This window comes from Lissotriton vulgaris, chromosome 8 (assembly GCF_964263255.1).
Source record: "Lissotriton vulgaris chromosome 8, aLisVul1.2, whole genome shotgun sequence".
Lineage (NCBI taxonomy): Eukaryota > Metazoa > Chordata > Amphibia > Caudata > Salamandridae > Lissotriton > Lissotriton vulgaris.
Window position 1 is genome coordinate 21,661,249 of NC_141696.1, and position 23,757 is coordinate 21,685,005.

Below are 23,757 nucleotides of genomic sequence, written 5' to 3' on the forward strand. Positions count from 1 at the left end.
ATGCCAGATATTCTGTAGATAACCCAACCTTTTTGTGCCGCACAGTTGCAGCAGAGCTAAAAGTGGATCATGAATGCCAGCTCCACTTGTCATAAAATTCTGTCACAGTAGATGTGGTCTAGTAAGTGGTTTTTTAACCTTAAAACACAGTCACTTCATACCGATGTACAGACCATCAAATTCTAATGTTAAGTCAAACTTATTGGTGTAACATACAAGAGCTATGGTATACTCTTCTGCAGCACTGTTGCTCCTCCTCCAATAAACAAACATGTTACCTTGAAGCAAGGTCCTGATAGAAAAAACACTGAAATGTATAAAAGATACATAAAAGCTAAATTATTTAACATTTAGTCCTATTAAACTAATCTGACCCCTGTTCTACAGCCCAAATATTGTTATCTTGATACTCATGACATAAGGGAGTATTAAAAAACAAGAGTAGGCCCTAAAGCTAACAAAAATCAACTGCCTGTGTTCATCCCTTACATGACCTCTTGACAAACAATCCACAAACACGGAACTACATCTTGTTGGGGAAGAAAGAAGTGGCCTTTTTCTTTAAAGCCATACCCAACCAGATACCTAAGTTGGGTAAGAACCCTAGCCATCATCTAAGCTCCCATAACTGCACCCTCATCAACAGGAACTTTAACTCATCTTCCAAAATCGTAATCATCATTTATTAGGACTGTGATAGACTCACCAAATATAGACCCATCCTAGGAAAGCCAGCAGCCTTTGGGCAAAATCATAAGAGGACCTTGTGGTTCAAATCCTATCAAAAGCATTAGATGCAGCCTTTGGCTTTCCGCGCAAACACAGCATTTGAATCATGTTGTCCCTGCATTCACCACACCGTTGTGTAATTTATCCCATGGGAAAAGGAAAGAGAGTATACATATATGTGCCTGCTGTCCATTTATCGAACTGCCTCCTAAGTCTACTAATGAGACAGAGGTTCCCCACATGTTGATTTTACTTTAAAGCCATTTTTAGAGCAAATTCAAAACAATGCCTGAATTTAGATTTAGGGTAGTAGTGCGTGGGGGGCTAACATTTCGTCAGCCGTAATTGTGCTCAATATGTCTCTGATTAAATCCACCATGATATAATCCTTGAACCCATGACTGCTATTCTGTCCTTCGCTGAAGAATCTGGCTGGATGAGGAACGTTTGTATTACACATGTCCTCCCTTCGAGCAGAATTGGTTTCACATAAAACCTTCTGAGAGTTAACATTGAGCAAGTAAAATGAATAGAACATGTAAGAGAATGTAGAGCTATACATAGATGTTACAAAGAAATATATAATTTCAGAGAAAATTGAATTCTTTGTTCTCTGGCCAAGGTAGGGTCACCTTGATATCACAAACAAGGTGGTTACCCTGCTTGAGTATCCTCAGGCAATTTATTTGAATTCCCTGTTATGGGGTATCATTGGTCACACTTTTGGTTTACTAGAATTCCCTGCAGTTGTAGACGAGCAAGTTTAGCCCCATGCAAATGTATGTAGAGCTTTTGGTATCAGGCATGGCTGGTGGTGCTTGAGCGTGAAGGGAGGAGGTATCTCAAGATGGCTTTGTTTTAAGGGAATTCTCCCTTTAACCCTCAAAGAGTCTATATGTATGTTATTCTGTAAGTAATACCCCTTACTCAGGCACACTCTGTGACTAGTTTGACAAATTCTAGCGATATCCTTTTCTGGAAGGAAAATGTCTTGTATCCCTTCTAATAAAATTGAGAAAAGTTTATCAATTGTTGTAAACATAGACACTTGTGTGGATAACTCAAGACTATCTGCCAGAACACCATTTACATTTACCAATCACAAATCATTTTAGCCAACTCACTAACCACATAGGAGACGAATAGTAAGAGACATGATAACAAGTTCAACTTAGACCTAATTCTTGTCATTTGTGCATAAATGAGCACAGGCAAAGTTTTAAAGAAAACTGAAAGAACAGCTGACCCACAACAGTGAGTGGAATATGATGGAACAGGGATATTAATTTGAGGGATCATCTATCCAACTATAAAATTAAGAATTGGTGTTCTAATCCCTTCATTGCCTGCAGAGTCTTAGGGGCCGATTCACATAACTAATCTGAAACAAAATCCTAAACATACTACTTCTGGTATTCACAGGAGGCACTTACTATTTTTGGTATTCACAGAAATAACTTACGACTCCTAACCTTACGTCTGCAGTCGGGCCAGAATCTCTGCCCCGGACCGTACTCTCTGCACAGTGCCGGACTCTCCAGCTAGGGCCGTACTCTCTGGCTTGAGCCATAATCTCTGGCTCGGGATGGATAAAGTGTAATCTATGGGCTGGAATGCAGTTTTTACAAAAAGGAACATTTGGAATGTGTGATAATTGGTAGAGGATGTCATGAAAAATAGTCTGGGTAGAGAAAAAGGTATGGCCAGACACTACATCATAGCACAGAAGTGTTTTCTCCTTTGTATCATGGTACAATTTGCTCTCCCCTCAGTGTTGACTGTAGTGTTGAGACAGTAATATAACTTGTTTTTAACAATGAATTTATTAAAGAGATATTAATCAATGCCCGACTGCTTCAACCTTGTCTCATATTGCTGACTGTTGATGTCTATGTCCTTCTGCTGCAGGTTGGAGACCTTGTGGTCACAAATCAGGCATTTGGTCTTTGCACCACTGAAGCCCAGCACTTTGCACATAGGCCATATGATGGTATCATGGGTATGGCATACCCTAGTGATGCTCACGATGATGCCACCCCCGTCTTTGACAACATGTGGAACCAGGGTCTACTGTCGGAAGACCTCTTCTCTGTCTACTTGAGCGAGTAAGAGCTCTTGCTACAAAGCACAACAGAACATTTTAGGAGTGAATATATGCTGAGAAACCTGTGACTATATGTATAAGTATTTTAAAAAATGAGGCATGGGGATGTAAATATTTTAAATGTTGTTTAATGCGGATTGCTCTTTTAAGATTCATTAGCAAGAAGTCCACTCAATGATAACATCAAGTTCATTTCTTTCAATAACAAACAATTTTAATATAAGAAAAGTAAATTGAGTACAAATACATTTTTGAAAGACGTATTGAAAATTCTGGAAGTAAGCATAAATCATAATTAAAGGTTAGAATAAGTGTTTGTCTGCGCAATCGTGATTTAAGAGGAAATATTATTCTATGGCAGTATTAGTTCTCTTAAGAATCATTCACACAATACTTTTGCATAACCTTTGAAATCACTTCCTGCAAATAATGCTATATAAATACATTATAATTTACCATCACACTTGTTCTTTTAACAGAAACAGGAAAGCCAAAAGTCCATTGTGTCCCCAGTGAAGAGAAAACCACAGCAAAACAACATTGATGAACAATTGCAGTAAAAACAAGTTGTGTTTTTGTATCAAAAACTTTACATTTGAGATTAGTGTTTTAGGGCCAGATGTAGGTCACCAAATACTTGGTATTTGGTGATTGAGATGTAGGGGGCCAAAATTTTACAGAATCGGTAAATTTACCGATTCGGTAAATTTACAGATTCTGTAAAATACCGATTCGGTAATTACCGATTTCTACAGATTCTGTAAATTAATCGGTAAAAATACCTACATGGCATTTACCGATTTGTAAATACAGACTCGGTAAAATTAGGTTTTTAGGAATCGGTAAATGCCATTTACCTACATCTGGCCCCAAGTCATTAATGCCCTATAACTAGAATGCTACTTTGTCAATCAAAAACGTTTGGGCCCCGTAGCAGGGTCTCGTCAGGACTTTATGGACCCGGAGATTCTGAGTGCCCAATGTCCTCTATGGTAATCTGTAGGATTTGTCATAATGCCTGAAATGGTGAATATGAACCCTGACTGCCTAGGCCCCAAAGGGAGAGGCAGTGGAAAGCCCCCTGGGGCCAAAAAGTCAGCAGAAATTGCTGCCATCCCATGGGCCTTATATATTATTTATATGCCCGGGGGAGTCACCCCCAGGGCCTTATTCAATAGGAGGAAGGGGACCCCCCTCTTCACAAGCCATTAAAGGCCCCCGGAGAATATCTCATGAAAAAAAGCGGAAGGGGGCTTTCCCAGGGCTGAAATGTGCATGGAGGGGAGGGGGCCGCACAGCCCTGCTTCCTAAGTCTTCAGAATCACCAGGGAGCCAATCCCTAGAGTGGAAATTAGTGTATATGGGGATGGGGCCCATGGCCCCTCTTAAAGCTCATAATGTATTGGGGGCCCTCCCCTTTAATAACAAAATATATCCCTGAGGGATGGAGTCTCTAGGGTCTAAAAGAGCTTGGTAAAGGGGGCTATGCAGCCTCTCGCCTCTTTAAATAGGAAATAGTAGTTAGGTGAAATCTGTCAGCGACAACATCAATGATTTGAACTAAAAGAAACACAGAAAATCACTGGTTATAGTTAGCAGAGCTAAATATCCCTTGTTCCCCCAACATACACTGTTTATGACCTAACACATGACATCACTCATGACATGATCTATGACATCATTTATGACATCACTGATGACATCTCAAATTGTTCTCTTCTTCCTCTCACAGGGAAGGAGACAGTGGGAGTGTGGTGATCTTTGGTGGAATTGACTCATCCTACTACTCTGGAGAGCTCAACTGGGTGCCGGTGTCCAGGCAGCGCTACTGGCAGATCAGCATCGACAGGTATGTGTCGCTAAATATCTCCTATCATGTAATACAACAAACCTCCTGTCAGGGCATGCTTCAGAGAAGCTTAAAGAGGCTTAAAGATGCTTAAATAGCGCCCTGAGACCCTAAGAGGCATATTATCTTGGGATTTATCTCCGCTTTTTTGGCTTTAAAAGCCAAGAAAGCAGAGATAAAATTATCTCCCTATTAGCAACAGGGTGCTAACACGCAAATTCGCATGTTAGCACCTTTTTTCTCTAAGCTTCCCCTTGCATCTCTAATGAGATGCAAAGGGGGCGTTCCAGAGAAAAATAATAGGAGAAATGTTGTTAAGCGACATTTCTCCTATTATCAAGGATTACGCTAACCCTGTTAGTGATAAAAAAAGCAGCTCTAACCGCGGTTAGCACTACTTTTTTTACACCTTGTATTTTCCTGACTTAGCCATGTTATCCAATGGGAGGTGGATAACATGGCTAAGAGCATTAGCTCGGTAATGCATGAATATCGCAGACTTTTCAGCGATATTCATGCATTGCGGCGATTTTTATCGCATTTGCGGTAAGCCTTGGTAATACCAAGGTTTATTTGCGGTAAAAATCGCCGCAGCTCAGCGGTAAATTTTTGTCTCTAACCAAGCAATAGCGATAATTATCGCTATTGCTTGGTAATATGCCCCACACTTCCTTGCACTATAGCTTGGTGACATTACAGTAATTATTGAGGTGGTGTCATTTTGCTGTGCACAGCTCTTCAGAGGAGTCCCCCAGTACAGGCTCCTAAGCCTTGCACAGCTTTTAGCCTCCGTACCTAGTTGGTAAAAGCATTTTCTGCAAGGGAACTTCCATTGTAGTGCAATGTGACTGGCAACTAGGAAGTCATCAATGAAACTTAGGGCATATCCATCCTCAAACAAAAATGTCATTTTTTAGCACTTTGTACTACTAGAATAGCTCTACAAAAAAACATACAGTAAAATATTCCTAAACTGCAAAAACACCCATTAACATCCATTTGCTAAAAGGCCTGGGGTACCGGATGTGACACCACACCCAATTTGACCTTTTCGTTAAGTCACACACACATTCTTACTTATACACATACAACCACACTTACACGCACTGTCTGCCACATAAACACACTCTCACCTGAAGGCATGCCCACACAATTAATTTAAAAGTATTTTCACTTATCATATTCCAGCTAATTGCACTCCATTTTTATTCAGTGTAATAAAAAACATTTACAAAAAAACAAGGAAATTGGAGCCCCAACAAATGTTGATAAGGACGAGCTGCCCCGTGTCCCTAATGACACTAATTTTGGTACCTCTGATGGTGGGGGTTGCAAATTAGGGGTGGGTTTAACTCTGCAGAATTTTGTGGGGTCACATAACTTCAGCAAGTCACGCTGCTCGCACTTATTTTCAGCTCCGGGAGCTTGTTCAGTGATAGCCCACTGCGCGTGCACCAGAAGGCACTGCTTCTTTCTGCTGCTCAAGGAATATTCATGATGCTGAAAACCTCTACTCCAGTGCAGACTTCTCAATATGATAGTAGTGATGAAAGAGTGTTCTGTCTCCGATCAATATTTCTACTCTCTCAAGGGAAAACACTAGGGTACCTTCCTCATGATCCAATCCTGCCGTTGAAGAACCTTGCGAGATCTCCTGGGTACCTATATCCCTATCTGAGCCTGGATTGCACTCTGATGCTGCTGACAGACTCTCCTAAAATCACCTGGGTATTTTCACCTCCAGCCAAGTTTGAACTGGCCTACAATGCCACTGAAAAGACCTTGTGAGATGTTTTCGGTACCTGCAAGATGATTCAAGCCTGGGCCACTGCCAGTGCACCTGATGAAAGAAATTACAAGATGTCCTAAGTACCTTCATCACAATCCAAGCATAGACTCGCAACTGTTGCAGCAGCGAAGGATTGTGAGCCAGAAGGACTTAGCATTTGTAATGACTGCAATTCCTGTGATTTGGCATTGCAACTGTTATAATGTTTTTTTGTCTTATTTGCTAATCCTATATCAGGAGTCAGCAAATGTTTTCTGACTTTTGAAATGGGATCCCAAATGGAAACAGATTACATATCTGCAAGGGGCATGTTGTACATGTCCCTTCCAAATATCCAATAGGAATGTAATGTATGATTGTTTTGTGACTGAAATCCGATTGCAAAAACAGAAGTAGTTTGCCAATGCTTCAAAGAAGGTGGAAATCCACTAATTTCTGTTTGTTTATTAATGTTTATTGAGTTTACAGAAAGAGAAAAACTTTATCAAGCAAATGAACACATTGTGAGTAAAATATAACACTTAGGGGGTCATTAGGATTGCGGTTTTTCCGCATCCTCGGGGCCGGCGGAAGCCACCGCCGGCCCTGAGGATGCGGAAAAACCGCAGCGGACTGACCAAGGACCCACCGCCACATTAGGATGGCTGGTGGGTCCTGGTTTCCGTCCGCAGCTTTTCCGCCGCGGTCGGATTACAACCGCGGCGGAAAAGCTCTGATATGGTGACGGTGTCTTTCAGACACCGTCCGCCATATCAGGATGGGATTTTAAAAGTGCTTTTCCGCGGCGGGTTTTCCGCCGTGGAAAAGCATATGGATCTTCACCTAGGGGGCCCGTTGCGGGCCTCCTAGGTGAAGGGGGGGTGGGGGGTGCACATGGGGGGTACCTATGGTACCCCCCTGCATTTGCATGCAGAAAGCAGCAGGCACCGCGCGGTGCCTGCCTCTTTCTGCATGCAAATGCAATGCGTGCATTTTTAACATTGCCGCGGGTGCAGCTTGAAGCTGCACCCGCGGCAATGTTAAAAATAGAGGATGTGACCGCCAGGGTGGCGGTCACATCCTAATCGCACAGGAGGGGACTCCGCAGCCCATGCGGACGTCCCCTCCTCCTCAATGATCGCGGACGGACGCAAGTCCGTCCGCGATCATAATCGGCCCCTTAATATATAAAAAAAACAAAGATGAGCAAATAATATGAGAGGAAAAAGAAGAAAAAGAGAGAAAAGGGAGAAGAGAAAGAGAGAGAGAAGAGAAAGAGAAAAAGATATATATGAATAAAGGATATATGAAAATAGAAGACTAGCAAAAAAGTAGGAATTGAAGCACAGGTGCATATGTAGAAAGATAAGAAGGGTAACTAAAGGTCAGATTTAATTTTTTGAGAAAAAGTTTGAGGCATTAGCAATTCTGTGCACATCACAAATATAGTTCCACCAGGTTAAAGATGATAATTTCAAATTATCTTTCCAGCAGGACAAATAACTTTAAATGCTAGAGCAATAAAAAGATCAAATAACAACGAAATAGGAGTAAAATCATCAAAAGCAGGCGAGGATGAACCTAGAAATACATTTTGCAGTGATAGTAGATTATTACATTGAAATATTTTCATACATTTGGACCAAATAGATTGCCAAAACTTCAATACATTAGAACAATCATACCGTTAGTGAATTAAAGTCCCAGTGTACTCAGAACAAGACCAACAAAGAGATGAGGAAGTAGGAGAAAACTTGGATATACTAACAGGAGTAATAACAGCGCTACTTTAAATAAAGTATAGGAACTGAGTAATTTGAGCAGCAATAGAGGTTTTAAATATCTTGGACCATAATTTATCCCAAGAAGAGATAGGATGTGACAAAGATAAGTCTGTTTCCCAGACTAATTCTATAAGGGATTTAGGTTGTTCAGTAATAGGTTATAATAACATCTTATTTATATGAACATCCTTAGGCCTATGTTCCTGAGAGATACTATATAACGGAGTGGATGGAATAAGTGAGGGAGAAACTGAGGGGAAATTATTAGAGGTTAAATAGGATTGCAAAGCTGTTGATATTAAAAGGTATTCATGAAGAAATTAGTCAGGTAAATGATATTGCAATTGTAACTCAGGGAATAACAGAGTTACACCGAATTATTGATGAGTGAGCATAATTCCCTTCTCCTTCCAATGTTTGTAATACAATGATTTACATTTATATTTGATACATTTATTATACCAGACAGAAGAGGACAAAAACATTGAAAAGGTTTGGACAAAATATTGTACAATAACTCTTGAGAATATTTTAAGATAGGATTATCTGATATGAAAGTACAATTAGACATATAAATTATATTACGAAAAGAAAAATCTTTTAGTAGGGAACGCTCAAAAAGAATCCAAAGGGGGATAGGGATATCAGCAAAATTATAAGTTAGGGCAAACAATTGCCAGATTAAAAATGCAGGATGCTAAGATTTAAAATCAGGAAAACGCCCACCACCTTCTGTTTTGGGACGTTTGAGTGTTATAAGAGCAATGCGGGGATGCTTGTTATTCAATAAAAACTTTGTACAAATAGAATTAATTTGTGAAAAATATGAGATAGGGATCCGAAAGGGTAACATAGATAGTGTATTAGGGGCATGTGGTAGAATCATCATTTTAATAGTATCCAATCTCATCCACCAAGATAAATGAAGGGTAGGCCAAGATTGAAGAAGAGAATGTATTTTGGTAATTAGTACATTGAACGTAAAACTAATTGTGGTAGATAGAGTAGATAAGAACCAAAAACCAAAGTATTGAATTTTTGTGGGACACCAAGTAAAGTTAGTATCATTAAACATGTATTGATAACATAGAGAATTCAAGGGTAAGACTTCTGTTTTAAAAAAGTTTAAATTATATCTAGAAATACTGTAGTATAACTGAATCTCATCTAAAAAGGGAGGGAGAGAGGTATTGGGAGTGGACTTATATACCAAAATATCATCAGCATATGCTGATAGTTTAGTTTCTATGGAATTATGTGTAAAAGCCAGAAATAATTGTATCTAAACAAATACGCTCAAGGAAGAGTTCAAGACATAAAACAAAAAGCAAAGATGAAAGAGGACAACCCTGACGAGTACCCCTATATAGAGTATTTTTTTAAGAAAAACGGTCATTCAAAAAAATACTAGCATGGGTAAAAGAATATAACAATTTAACATAAGAAATGAAAGTGGGACCAAAACCAAACCATTGTAGTGTTTTAAACATAAATTGCCAGTTTAAATGATCAAAAGCCTTTTCGGCATCTTAGGACAATGCAGAAAGTGGAGACTTATATTTCCTTCCAAAGGAGATAACATTAGCAAACATACAAGCGTTGTCCGCAGTCAATCTGCCCTTAACAAAACAGCTTGATCAGTTTTGACCAATAGTGAATAATGTTCTTGAGTCGAGAGGCAACAATTTTAGAAAATATCTGACAATCATAGTTAATTAATGATATGGGACGATAGTTTTTACAAAGGGAGTGATATTTATCAGGTTTGGGAATAAGAACAATCAACCCTTCCATAAAGGAACCACAGGCATTACAATCAATCGGAAATGAGTTAAAAAAGGGCCAGACGTTTGGGAGCAAAAATAGAGGAAAAAGTAGAAAAGAAATCAAGAGAAAGACCATCAGGGCCTTGCGCTTTCGACTTTTTAAAGGATCTAATGGCATCAGTTATGTCTTGAAGAGTAATCTCTCTTTCTAGTAAATCAAATTCATCAGGTAAAGAGGGGGGTTTAGGGAGACCAGAAAAAAAGGTGTGTAAATTTTGACTAGAGGGATTCGTATCATCAAAATATGAAGATTGGTAATACCCATGAAATTCAGTAGCAATATCCTAATCAGAGGACCCTAAAATGTTAGTAGATTCATTTAAAATAGGACCAATACTTTTACATTCAGATTTAATTCTTAAGTAATTGGCCAGCATTTTGCCAGCTTTATTTTGACCCCCATGATACTTAGACTTAATTTTAAGAAGGACATTACAAGCATCAACTGTAGCAAGTTTCTCAAGAGCAGAGTTGGCCTTAATTAGTTTATGAAGAACTGAGGGAGATTTAGAAGTAAAATAAGTGTTCCAACAGTTTAAGTTGTTGTAGTAAAGCTGCATACTTGGCCTTTGCAAGTGTCTTCTTTTTTAATGAATATGAAATAGTAAATGCATGGAAGGAGTCCTTAAAAGCATCCCAATTATTGGGAATAGAGGTGTCCAAAGGATTGTTAAAAGTAAAAAACTCATTATTAAAAGCAGTAGCTTCATTTATAAAAACATTATCTGATAACAAATAATTATTAAGTTTCCAACTATCAAATTTTGGAGAACTCAGGGACAGGTCAAGAACAGAGATGACACGTGCATGATCAGAAATTAAAATAGATCCAATCACCGTAGATTGAATTGGTGGGAGTAAGGGTTTACTAACCAAAATGTAATCAATTCTGGAACAGTTATGGTGAACATTAGAAAAAAAGGTTAATTTAAGGGAATCAGAGTTACAGGTCTTCCAAACATCATATAATAAACGAGAGGCAATGGCAGATTGAAATGATTTACGGGTTTTATCAGGGTTGAATTTACACTTGGATTGTCTATCAGAGAAAGGATCCAACCATTGGTTAAAACCACCAGCAACAATAATATTTGGGTTATCAATGGAGGAAAGCTAAATCTTAATACTATTCCAAAATTCTGGGTCTGGCTTAACAGGGCCATAAATATTCAATAAGAGATGTTGTTTTTTTGTATTACAACCTTGGCCATTACCCAGCATCCATCAGCTTCACATTGTGTAGATACAATTTGTACAAGTAACAATATATGAAATATTATAGCAACACCACCCTACCGATTAGGTGCAGAAGAGTAAACAACTTGACCCACCCGTTGTCTTTTTATTTAAGCGATTCTGCTTCATTACAAAGCATTTTGTGGATGAATGAAACATGAGAATTTAGTTTAGACAGATGAGAGAGTACCTTTTGACTTTTAACGGAGTGTCCAATACCACAAACATTCCACGTAACAACATTACACATATTGGAGGGATGGGAAGGTAATACATGGATGGAGATGAGACACTTCAGGGGAACAGCTGTAAGGGAAAAAACACCACATATGAGATAAGTAGAAAAAACAAACTGTAGAGCAATAAAAAATAACAATAGGCACATGCAACATGCAGAATATCATCACGAAAGTGGAACAAACAAAAAAGAATAGAAAAAGGAGTAAGACTAGGAAGAAAGAAGGAAAAAGAAATAGGAAAATGAGGAGGTAGATTAAGGAAAGATATCCAGAACCAAGTGAAAAGGTAAACGAGAAGTGCATGGGGTGCAACAGCACCGAAGACAGACGGAACGACAGAAAAAAGATAGAAAGAGATAGAAATATGAACAGCCATAAGGAGTTAGAAATAGAAAAGAAGCAAGAAAATTAAAGACAATGGGAAGAGCCATCAGCAGAATTCAGTAAGAGACTTTGGAGAAAAGACTTCAATTTAGTATGACTGTCAAAAGAGCGTATCAAGTCCTCATGAGTAATTTTACACAAGCAGGAATGCAAAATGCCATAGAGAATATGCAATTGTCTGAGGATGAAGGGCCAAAAATTCCTTTCTTCTTGCATTAGTGGCAAAGGAGAGATCTTGTGAGATATAAACTATATGACCTGACCATATGAGACGATGTTTCACTTTAGCTTCTGAAAGAATTCGCATGAGATCAGTAAATTCTAGAAACAACATTATAATTCCTCTGGGTCTTAAAGCATTTGGTTGTAAACGACCAAGGCGATGGGCATGTTGGATATTTAGAGGAGGTTCTGGAGGAAGATCCAAAAGTTCTGACAAAAATCTCTTTAGGAAAAGAAGAAGATCCGGTCCTTCAAGATTTTCTGGTAGTCCATATAGACGCAGGTCTTTACGCCTATTATGATTTTCAAGATCCTCGGTGTGAAGCATGAGATGTTGGATTTCCTGCTCTAAGGCAGGAATCTTGGTTGAAACAGCATGTAACCCACTGATGCGTTGCTCCATGTCAAACACCATAGCTTCCATATTAAGCCATCTGTCTTCCATTTGTCGGAGTTTTTCATTAGTTGAGGACATAAAAGATTTTAACCCCTTCACGTCATCCAAAATGGTATCAAGAACAGGATTTTGAGACAACAAAATGAAAAGAGGGGGTAATTTTTAACCCTCTTGGGCTTAGTACCTGAAGACGAGGCTCTGACGGAGATTGAAACTTCACTGACAAGAGGTACGATGAAGAGACTTTAATGGAAGTCTCAATCTGTCAATAAGCTAAAAAAGCGCACAGCAAAAATAGACAAGGACGCAGGGGAAAAGCCACTTAGTCAAAGAGAAATCTGTTCCCCTCCGTCTATACTCAGAGCAAAGAAAACGGTGTGCATTCAGCAACAATGAAAAGAGTCAATGCATGTGAAAGTATGCTAATATCACTGATATGCTTAGCAGAGTGTGATTAACAGAGTTTCATCATCGATTTGCTGCCTAAAAATTCCTAAACGGATGAGTATGATGCTATTGTACATTTAGATCTCCTGAGAATTCCAGGTCTTATGATTTAAAATAACTATACCATAAACAGTATGTAAACATGACAAACACATGCAGTACTTCATATTCGGTTCAATTAGTTCTTTGAAAGTTCAGAATCCTAATTCTAAGTCTCCAGGCATGCAACAAGGATCTGGTGGAAAGCCCACCACAACACCCATTGCCCACCCCTTTCACACTAAGCATAGTGAAAGGACATCTTGTAAATAAGGCAAAGCCCCTAGCGCCACAGGAATGTCGGAATGTGATGTTCCTGTTGCGATAGGGGATTGTAAATATGCCCCCTTGTGCCTTACCAGCAACAGAGGGGCTTAGAGCCTGCTCATAACTCACCATTGGTTGGCTTTACTTGTCACTTAATTGCCTGCTTCTTATTCGCGCCCCAGCTTGTCAACTATGTGTTTGTCCCTCCCAAGTCCCTGTAAGAGCACTCTGATTGATTGTCATCTCCCATTGCACCAATTTTTAGGTTTTGTTTGTGATGTGCTTCTGAAATCTGTTGTTTTTAATATAAAATTAAAAGGTGCTTTCATCCCCCTGTCTTTCCTGGCTTTTCATTGGTTCCTGTGCTTGCCAATTACTTTTCCTCCATTTTTATTGGCTGTAGCATATTTTCCCACATTTACCAATGCTTGTTCTTCATCTGCTTTTCTTATCAGTTTCCTGTAGCCAAAATACTGTTAACATTTTGCCTCTTTCTGCCCTGCAGCAGATGTATTTGATAGCACAACTTGGGAGAGATTAAGTGATTTGCCCATAATCACAGGATGCTGCTCTGCCAAGACTTAAACCAGGATCCCCAGCTCTTGAGTCAGTAGCTCTGACCTCTGTGCTACTTCCTGTCCACTCCTGTAATGCTTGTCAGGGAGATCTTTCCTTCGTTCCTTCGTCCCTTTGTCTCCTGCGGTGATTAATATCAACTACTCATTATTCAGCACCTGGGTGAAACCTATGCATTACTAATGCTTGTTTAAGAGTAGTCAGAGGTCCCTGGACCACTGTCTGCTGTGAAAAAAGGTTTTCGCTATCCTTGGGGACCCTTTACCCTTTGTGAATGGGTTACCACCTACTTGAAGTCCGTGGGAAATGTAAATGATTTGTGACTGCATTTCAATCACAAAACATTCATACATTCTGCTGCGATTCGGTGTTAGGAAGGGACACCCTTAGCACGCCCCTTCCTAATACCGAATCAGCATGTATTTGCAATTCAAAATTGTGATCCAGTAACATGTTATACATACCAAAATGCATTGTTTTGGTTGCAAACAGCCTGATCAGGGCGTTTGCGACTGCAAAAATGCATGGCAAACATGGCTCTATAAGTTGAAGTGAATGAGCTACTTCTGAGACAAGTAAAAGATTGATGAGGTTCTGCAGATCTTCATAACTGCCCAGCCATGATCATTATTGAGGATATGTGAGTGAAAATGATGTAGATGTAGTCGAATCAGTTAACCAGGGTTAGTGGAGGCTTAGAGTGGGATCTTTTGTGTGAGTGGGATTTGCAAACAGTTGACAGAGGTAATAGTAACATATACAAATGGAACAAGGAAAGATGAGAAAGTTTCTCTTTTGTTGCCCAGCGGAGATTAAAGTCTCAAATAAAGACTCCATCATTTGATTCAATAAGGGATGCACTGCTGGATGGTATATGGTACGGAACAACATCGGATCATTTTCATTCAACTTAAGTCAACAGGCTTTGAAAGCTGGAGTATTGATCGGTGAACTCAAATATCTCATGAGCTTTTTGGGAACTCCCCATGAGTTTGTTTATTCTGTCCAGGTGGATGATAGAGTATTCTCCTGGAATATGCATGTCCATAATCGATTGTCTCAGGCTCCATTAGGAAAACAGGATCCAAGTTCTTTACAGTAATTAAGTCCACAATTCTTCTGTCAGTTTAAGTTCATGACTCACAAAAACAAGACTCATGCTCATTTTGGCTGGTCTGACCTTCCCTTGAATTGGTCTCTTCTCTCCCATCTTAGTGTCTCCATGAATGGGAACGTTGTCGCCTGTGATGGGGGGTGTCAAGCCATCGTGGACACCGGGACCACAAATCTTGATGCGTCACCCGCTGGACTCGCAAGTATCCAGAATGCGATTGGAGCAAGTGAGAACTCAGATGGAGAGGTAAGTATCTGAGATTTCTCAGGTTAGGTGAAGAGGTCACCTACAGGGAGAGGAGATACCTTGGGAGCCTTATGGCTTCGATCTATATGTGCTTACAGTGATGTTCAATCTGTTGGGAGTATTACCCCATGTAGCTTATGTTTGAAGAATTGTACTCAGATGCCGCCACCCTCTAGTGTCTTCAGTAATGAGCTCCTATTGGATATTTTATAGATGTATTTCCCTTTAATTGACAAGCACTGTGCTCTTTCGAATAATGACACCATGCATTTCAATGGTATGCAATCTAAGATTAGCAAGAACAGGTAAACATGTGTACCCCCTGCATCAAGCATGAGAACATGAACGCGTACACAATGGGCAGATACAGATTTGCTCTTTACCACTGAGACGCTGCCATGTTTAACCCTTGTTGAGTCTAGATTAACACTCAGCATAGTGCAGCCTTTGACCACGTCATATCATTTTCTCATTTCTCTGAAAGGTGATACAATTCCAGGTGCATTTTACCCTCTCTTCGACTAGTTTTTGTGCTGCAGTTTTATCAGCAGGCTTTCAAAGAACTGTAAGCCATTTGGAGTACGTACCTTACCGCTTACTGATAGGAGCATGACAGTGTGTTTGAAAAACATCCAGGACCATATTTACAAAGAGATTCTGTTAATTTTTAATTGCAACCCAGCACAAAGTCTTCTGCTGAGATTTAGAAACCAATGAAAAACACAATTTGCGTTTGTTTGTAGTGCAACACACCGTCTTGTATTATTTGTATCAAGGGGACATTCCATGGGTGAAGCATTGACGCTCCCAAGGAACCACCCCTGGGTTTTGATGCAAATCCCCATCTATAAAGAATTGCACGCAAGGACTTGCAGCAAAACCCTGTGCTGCCCTGAGGCAAGGGTAACAAGGAGAAATATTTTATTTCTGCTGGCATTTTCATCTTTGGTGTGTGCTGCATTCTACAGCACACACAGAAAGAGGCACCTGCCTGAAAGCATCGCTCTTGTACCCCATTCCTGCACAAAAGCTGTGCTGAGTACAACAGAATCACCCTTTCATTATGAGGCCAGGATGACTGCATTAGCACATGGCAGCCGCATGTGCATCAGCGCAGGGCCACAGTAAGACTGAGACACTTCTATGTATATATGCCGCAGTTCTGGTCTCTCCCATTCACACAATGGAGTGGAATTCAGAACCCTTACTTGCTGCTCTGCGTTGCTTGAACTATTGGGTAGATGCATCAACGTTTGCATTTGCGATTCCTTATTTGCAAAAAATAAGGAAACGCAAATACGGAATCGCAAATGGCAATTCATCATTATTTTCGCAATTTAATTGCGATTCGGTAAAAATCGCAATTTTTACCGAATCGCAAATATTTTGCGAATTCCAAATTGCGATTTCGCAATTCCCATTGATTCCTATGGGCCAAAAGGCCCATAGGAATCAATGGGAATTGCGAATTCGCAAATTGGAATTCGCAAAATGTTAGTGCATTCCATGGGTGCAGGGGGGGGTCCAAAGGAACCCCTCCTGCACCCCTGAAATGTATTTTAAAGTGCATGTTACACACACACATGTCCTAAGGACATGTGTGTCTGTAACATGACAGTGTTTTAAAATGCATCTTTGGGCATTTTGACACATTTTAGCAAATTACCACGAGGTTCAATTTCGTGGTAATTTGCAATCCCTAATTGAGAAATCGCATTTTTAAAAATAATCATGCATTGCTTTTAAGGAATCGCAAATTTGCGATTCCTTAAAAGCAATCGCATTTTTGGAATTCGCTAAAAATAGCGATTTTCCAAAAATGCTTGATGCATCCCAGAAACCAATTTAGGAAGTGCAAACGGCCGCATTTTGCGATTCGCACCGTTTGCACTTCCTAAAAAGGTTGATGCATCTAGGCATATGCCCTCAAATAATCTAATCTAATCTAATCAGGAACATTTATTTAGCGCACACATCACCCGAATGTCTCTTGGCACTGGCGGACGGCTCCTAGGTTGTCAGCGTAAGAGGGACAGAGCTAATGGTCGAACAGCCATGTTTTTAGATTCTGGCGGAAATGGTTATGGTCAGAGGTGATACGTAGGTGTAAAGGCAGTTTGTTCCACAGAGTGGGGGCAAGAAGAGAAATAGCCCGACCCCGTTTCTGACAGTACGTACTCTGAGCGGAGTGAGGAGGGATTTGTTACAGGGTCTTAAGGGCCTGCTTGCCTGGTACCAGCTGAGTGTTTTTTCTTGTAGCCCGGACCTCTACCATACATGTTGTAATGTGTACAATATAATGTGCAGCTGAAATTACACCCTACAATTTTTGCCCTCACATTGGAATTTATTATTATATGGAGCATGGCTGGTCAATGAGTCTAACATACCTTGTCTTTTTCTTGCATCTTTAGTATGAGGTTGACTGCAGCTCCATCATCTCCCTGCCAGATATTGTCTTTACTATCGGTGGTGTGGACTATCCTGTGCCGGCCAGCGCCTACATCAGTGAGGTAAGAGTCCTTCCAGAGAGTGCTGTCTTATCAGTGTTTGAAAGATCCTTAAAGTTCAAACCTCCTGGGTGGAACAACCTAGGGCTGGGGCATGGTGGCCGCCATGCACTGAGGCTTCTCAGCTCTCCATCATCTACACATACCTGTGGCTTTAGCCACAGTCATACTGTTACAGTTTGCTTGGGTAATATGTCCTTTAAACTAGGAAACATAAGGCAGTTAAACTCTCTTATTCATAATTGAATGGCTATTGTTAAATGGCGTGAAGTGATAAGCAGTCCTGATAATAACACAGATACACCTGCTCACGTAATTAAGAGGAATTTTGTGGTGGGGGAGGGATTTTACCGCAAGAGCACATTTAGCGAGCGGCTGTTTGCGCTTGCTATTCATGTTCTGCTGCATTTACCCCTATTTCTTAGCCCACAATGCATGCGTGTGTCCATTTTGGATGGGATGGGCCATTTCTGCTCTAAGAAAATAGCACTAAAAGCAGAATTACTCTTTCAGAACTTTTGGGTAATTTGCACGTGATGTCACTACACAGAATTACACGAGTTATACCCATTCCTAGGAAAGATGTGATGCATTACACTGAATGAGTGAGCTTCCTATCCCAGAGAGACTGTGGGCTGTTTTTATTAAAATGGGGTCAAATGGTGCACTTATACAATACACATTTTGCAACAAATTAAAAGTTAAATACCCCAGTGTTTGGTAAGAAAACATTAACCAACCCATGGGAGAAAGTGCTACCTTTTTGTGGTCACCCTCATTGTGCTCTGACCTCTAAAATATGGTAAAATTGGCTAGTCCTCAACTGTAATTTTTTACTTTCTAGTAAGACCATAGTATATGGGGGATGAAAAAATGCAAATCTATACTACTATTATAAAGAGAGAACACAAACCTTTGAGCCAGGTAAACTCGAAAAGTACACCACCAATCAAAACACCCAAGACATTGTTGAAAACCTCAGGGCAAGCAGAAGGACACAGGCTATTAAAAATAAAAAATATACGTTGTTTAAAAAATTTTGAGATAAAAATAAAGTAGTCCCTTGCAAGTAGCGCCGGCCGCGAGGTCTGCGTGATGACATCATTTGCGTTTGCGCTCCCTGGCAACACTTCCGGAAATGGCGCCGAAGCTCGTTTCCTGCTGGGAGGACTGCCGCAGCCCTGCTTGCTGCTGTGCGAAGTGGCGGCCTTTGTGGGCGGGGCACCTGGAGAGTGGCGTCCTGTGCCGGCGGGGCGCCTGGAGCGGGACCGGCGGCTGAGGTAAGGATCTCCGGGACACGGGCGGGAGGGGGCGGAAGGGGGCCGGGGGCAGATGTGTACGCAAGCCTCAAATTCTGCCCCAAGCCCCATTCTGCCCCAGGCAACGCTGGGGCGGGCTGCTAGTAGTATAGAAAGTTGAACGTTGACTGTATCTCCTTTGTGCCATTCACTGGGCTGAGAAGGAAAACATGGCTTCAGGCGTACAAGTTTAGCTCAACTCTTGCAGTTTTTAACCCTGCAGGCAACTATGAAAATACTCTTTATGAAAGGAATCAGTATCAGTATTAGTATAAAACCACTTTATTCGGTTAATGAAAACCATAAAAGTACCATACATAAGTCACAATACAATTCATAAATCACAGTGCAATACACAGTATATCATCAGAACCAACATAAAAAGGTAAGGGAGGATGCAAACAAGAATTCATTGAATTACATAAACATCTTGGTTGTCGTTAAGACAAATAAAACAAAGCACACTGCAATTAAAGTAGTTGATAGATAAAAAGGCAAGTATTAAAAGGATAAAAACAAAAACAAGGATTTAGCGGATACTCTTAAGATAACATAGGGTGCCATATTTTCCAAAGTCTCACAGCTGCGACTAAAAAACATACAATCTTAAAAATTTCCCATGGGTCATTAAGCAACTGAATGTACAGAAAAGTAGCTTTAACCTGTATAAAACCTTTTCCATTTCAGATTGGAACTAAAAACCTCCTGCGGATAACACTGTAATGGTCACAGAACATTGTAAGGATGCATTGTGTCCTGAGTCGAGAAAGTGTCACAGGTACAGGGACCTAACTCACACAACCCACTCCATACTTGCGAGTTACCCAGAAAGAAATGGATCAATTTGAAGCAAAATCTGGTTAAAGCAGGCCATGGAACGGCTTTGTGGCGATCCTCAAATAAGGTTCAATCTCGGGTGAGGTTTTTAACCTAAAATAGGCTTTAACTGACGGTTACATTAACTCGATCTCCTTCCACTCTACTGACATCAGATTCAGAAAATGTATTTTTACCCAAGTCATCTTTTTTTATTTTGTCATGAAAATCAACTAGTTCTGGACGTCTAAGCTTAGTTAAAGTGTCATTGACATAATATTGCCACAGAATATTATTTACTTACTCCAGGGTGACGCAGTCCCTACTGATCTTATGATTTAGACCTAATTGGGGGTTAAGCAAAGTTTTAAGCCAGCAAACCACTCGGGCCAACCTCAACCTGTCCGCCCGTAGCTCCTGGTGAATTACAAAAGTGGAGTGGATTGGGAGAAGGACAAGAGGGTACGTAAAAACTTATTTTCAACTGTCTGTATCCCCTCCCTTGACTTGTAACCCCAGATGCGTGGAACCGTACAATGCGATGGCTATACATTTAGACCTATAAATATTAAGCATGGCGACTAATGGAATGGCCCCCAGTCCCTGAGCAAATCCATTCACAGTGGAAGTTGCCCTTGCCATCGCATTTGCTCTGTTGTGGGACCCAAAGACACCTCTCATCAAAAAGTACCCTATAATAAGTAAAAGAGGTCACCCTGGTCAATACTTCGCCTTCACAGTAGAATGTTTTAGATTATTTATGTTTCTGACCCATTGTCATTATGTGTGATTTTGCTATATCAACCATATGGCTGAGATACCCGCCACCCCCTCTCAACACAATCCCCAAGAATTGGGAAACCGGAAACAGTTCTTGAACTTTTGGAAGGCGGGAAGGGAGTGACCCTTCCCGGCCGTATTTATTAAAAATATGAACCAAAATTAAAACATAAAAATAACAGTTTCATATTATGTACAATTTCATTTCCACATTACGATGTTTGGCTAACCTTAACAGATCTCTAATACAAAGGTTCTCCTAGCCGAACTAACATCCTACAAAACATTTGACTTGAAATTTTACATCCTAACGTTAAGGGCCAACGGCAAGGTCGTAACCGGTGTCAGATCCCTAAACCAGAAATACCCCCCTCACTTGTGAGAGGAGCGACCGCACAGAGGCGTACCTCAAGTGCATCTACCAATTTCCCTTTGTACTTGACGGGGGCCCCAATAAACTCGACGCCATTTAACGGTCGTTCGAGGACTCGTGTGAGGTGTCTAAAAGGTAGCGTAAACCCCCTCCCGCACCCCACACAACTTACCCATCTGCCCTCGCAGATGTCCTGGCCCCGGGAAATTCCCCAGGAGGGGCAGTAGCCCCTCCTATCCAGGAAGGGGCCTTGACCACCTTTCCTTTCCTTCCGGCGGCCTCTCCTTAGACAGGACCGCCTCCCCGTTGAGGGGCCAATTGGCCACCTCCCCCGAGCACTCCCATCCGTAATGGGTGACGCCCCCTCATAGGGATCTTCGAATTACTGCTCACCGATCATGACCTTACCGCCACAGGCCGGATAGTTGACCGGCTATCCGGACCCCCCACAAAATACTCCTACCTAAAGGTCATGCTGTAAACCCCTCAACCAGGCTATGAAGTCTCCTATGAGTAACTCGTTCCCCACCCGGGACAAATGAACACCGTCCCCCAAATACATACTGTCCCCTTTGATACAGCCATGCGAAACAGAATGCAGTGTATTTGAACGAAACAATCTACTCACTTTGTTATTTATCTTTCTTACTGAATGATTCAATGAAGTAACCGAAATAGCCCCCCGCCACACTTTCCGTGGGATCATATGGGACCATGCAATCGTGCACCCTGGAACTCTTCTTGCCAACCAACTTACTGTGGAAAGCATTGCCTCGAGAAGAAGTCGTCTACCAGTGGCCACCAGATCGTTACCCCCAAGATGGACTATGATTATAGACGGCGGTGACCTCGTCCGCTCTAACAAACCCTCAAAAAAGATTTGAAAATGGTCAATACAGAGCCCGCCCTTTCCGTAGAAGGACACCCTGTACCCGTATTCCCCAGCCATGTGACTCATATCACCTGCTTTGAATACGTCCGCGGCACGCCTCACATATGAGTGGCCCACGACCCACACCTCCCTATTCGCAGACGGTGATTTCTGACCGCTGGTCCCCAGGAGTCGGGTCGACTGTACAGTCCGCCCCGCTTCGTAAGCTTGCGTAACTGAAAATCAAACAGAGACAAGAAGCGTGAGTATATCATTACAGCTTCACAACATGTGCAACCGCACATACCTTTTATAACAATTAGAGGACCAACGCCCCACACGTTTTACTTGCTCCCCACTCAGACCCCTGGCTGTAGCCTCAGTAGCAGCCCCTATCCGAAAGGAATGGGTCCCGAACTCGCCGGGGTTCAAGCCCGCGGCCGAAATAGACATCGCAAGCACCCTCCGGAACTGAAACCTCGTCAGTGGGGTGGCGTCAGCGTGTCTCAACAAGGTCCCCCCCCCATGCTGCCACCCTCTGCGCTAAATATTCCTCTACGCACACAACAGGGCACATGGAAGACCCGGGGATCCTCTGAATGATTACGCGGTCCCCGATTGCACCCTGATCGGATTTGGACCTAACAATCAAGACCGTCATCGTCTCCTCCCTGACCTGAATGTGTTCCCGGCACAGTCCCCCCATCGTATCTCGCTTGTTCTTTGCCACTAATTCGCTTACCCGCATAGCCCCATGGAATGCTAGTGTAAATGCGGCTCGGAACAACACTGCTTCGTACTGGGATGAACACGTTGCCGGAAGTACGGACAATAACAGGGTCAACCTATCCAGACCTATCGGGTGCCTATCGTCTACTCTGCGACCCTCAAGGCGTTGCCACCCACGTAGCGCTTTCTGCACAACGAAAGACGCTGTCGGGTCCTGGATCCCATGAGCCTTTGCCATAAAGGAAATGGCGGCCCGATGCCTCTGGGCCGTAGCTACTGACTTGCTTGCCTGATGTAAAGAGAGCAGGAATCTCACTACAAACTCTTCCTGACCCCAAAGCTCCCCCCCGGCAGTACCCAAAAAGGCCCAATAGGAACGGAACGCCTCTTCATATGCCTTCCTCGTCCTGGGTGCTAAACTCTCTCCCACGAGGTTTTGTAGTTCGGGGCACCGAGAGACCAGAGAGCTTCGGGAAAGGGTGCCGCCACCGGGTCCGCTGTGGGCAGAAAACCCCAGAAGGCCTGCATACGGAAACGAGAAAGCGCATCAGCCGCTTGGTTCATCACCCCCGGCACGTGTCGCGCCCTAAACAGTACATTCAGTTGCATGCATAACAACACAATTTCCTTGAGCAGTCTCAGAATCAATTTGCATCGTGCTGCCTGACTATTGATACACTCAACCACGGTCATGTTATCAGACCAGAACACCACAGAGTGATCCCTAAACCCTTCAGGCCATGTTTTCAAAGCCACCAGAATAGGGAACAGTTCGAGAAAAGCAATGTTACTCGTCAACCCGCACTCATGCCACCATGCCTCAGGTGAGTCGGACTGTCGCGACCTGCTGGGGCGTGATCAGGACACTCAACAGAATCCGCAGCTACCTGTCCCCTCAAGCACGCAAGCAGATTGCAGTCGCCCTTGTTGGTTCCAGGCTAGACTACTGCAACTCTCTCTACATGGAAACCAACAAGGGCCTCATACATCGACTGCAAGTAGTGCAGAACGCTGCTGCACGCTTTGTCCTGGATCTTCCCAGGTCTTCTTCTGCTACTGCTGCGAGGAGAGACCTTCACTGGCTGCCTATTCAGCACAGAATTTATTTTAAAATTCTGTGTCTGACCTATAGAGCTCTCGAGGAAGGACCCAA

The 23,757-nt window shown here is 41.9% G+C and overlaps 1 protein-coding gene across 1 annotated transcript in view; it reads left to right on the forward strand.

Moving 5' to 3' along the window:
- The window catches only part of LOC147693261 (pepsin A-like), a 70,361-nt gene that overhangs the window by 34,562 nt on the left and 12,042 nt on the right, over positions 1–23,757 (forward strand). The window contains exons 5-8 of the mRNA XM_086933656.1: positions 2,638–2,834; positions 4,566–4,682; positions 15,083–15,227; positions 17,642–17,740. Coding sequence (XP_086789782.1) covers positions 2,638–2,834; positions 4,566–4,682; positions 15,083–15,227; positions 17,642–17,740 — 558 coding nt within the window. The remainder of the gene's footprint in view (positions 1–2,637; positions 2,835–4,565; positions 4,683–15,082; positions 15,228–17,641; positions 17,741–23,757) is intronic.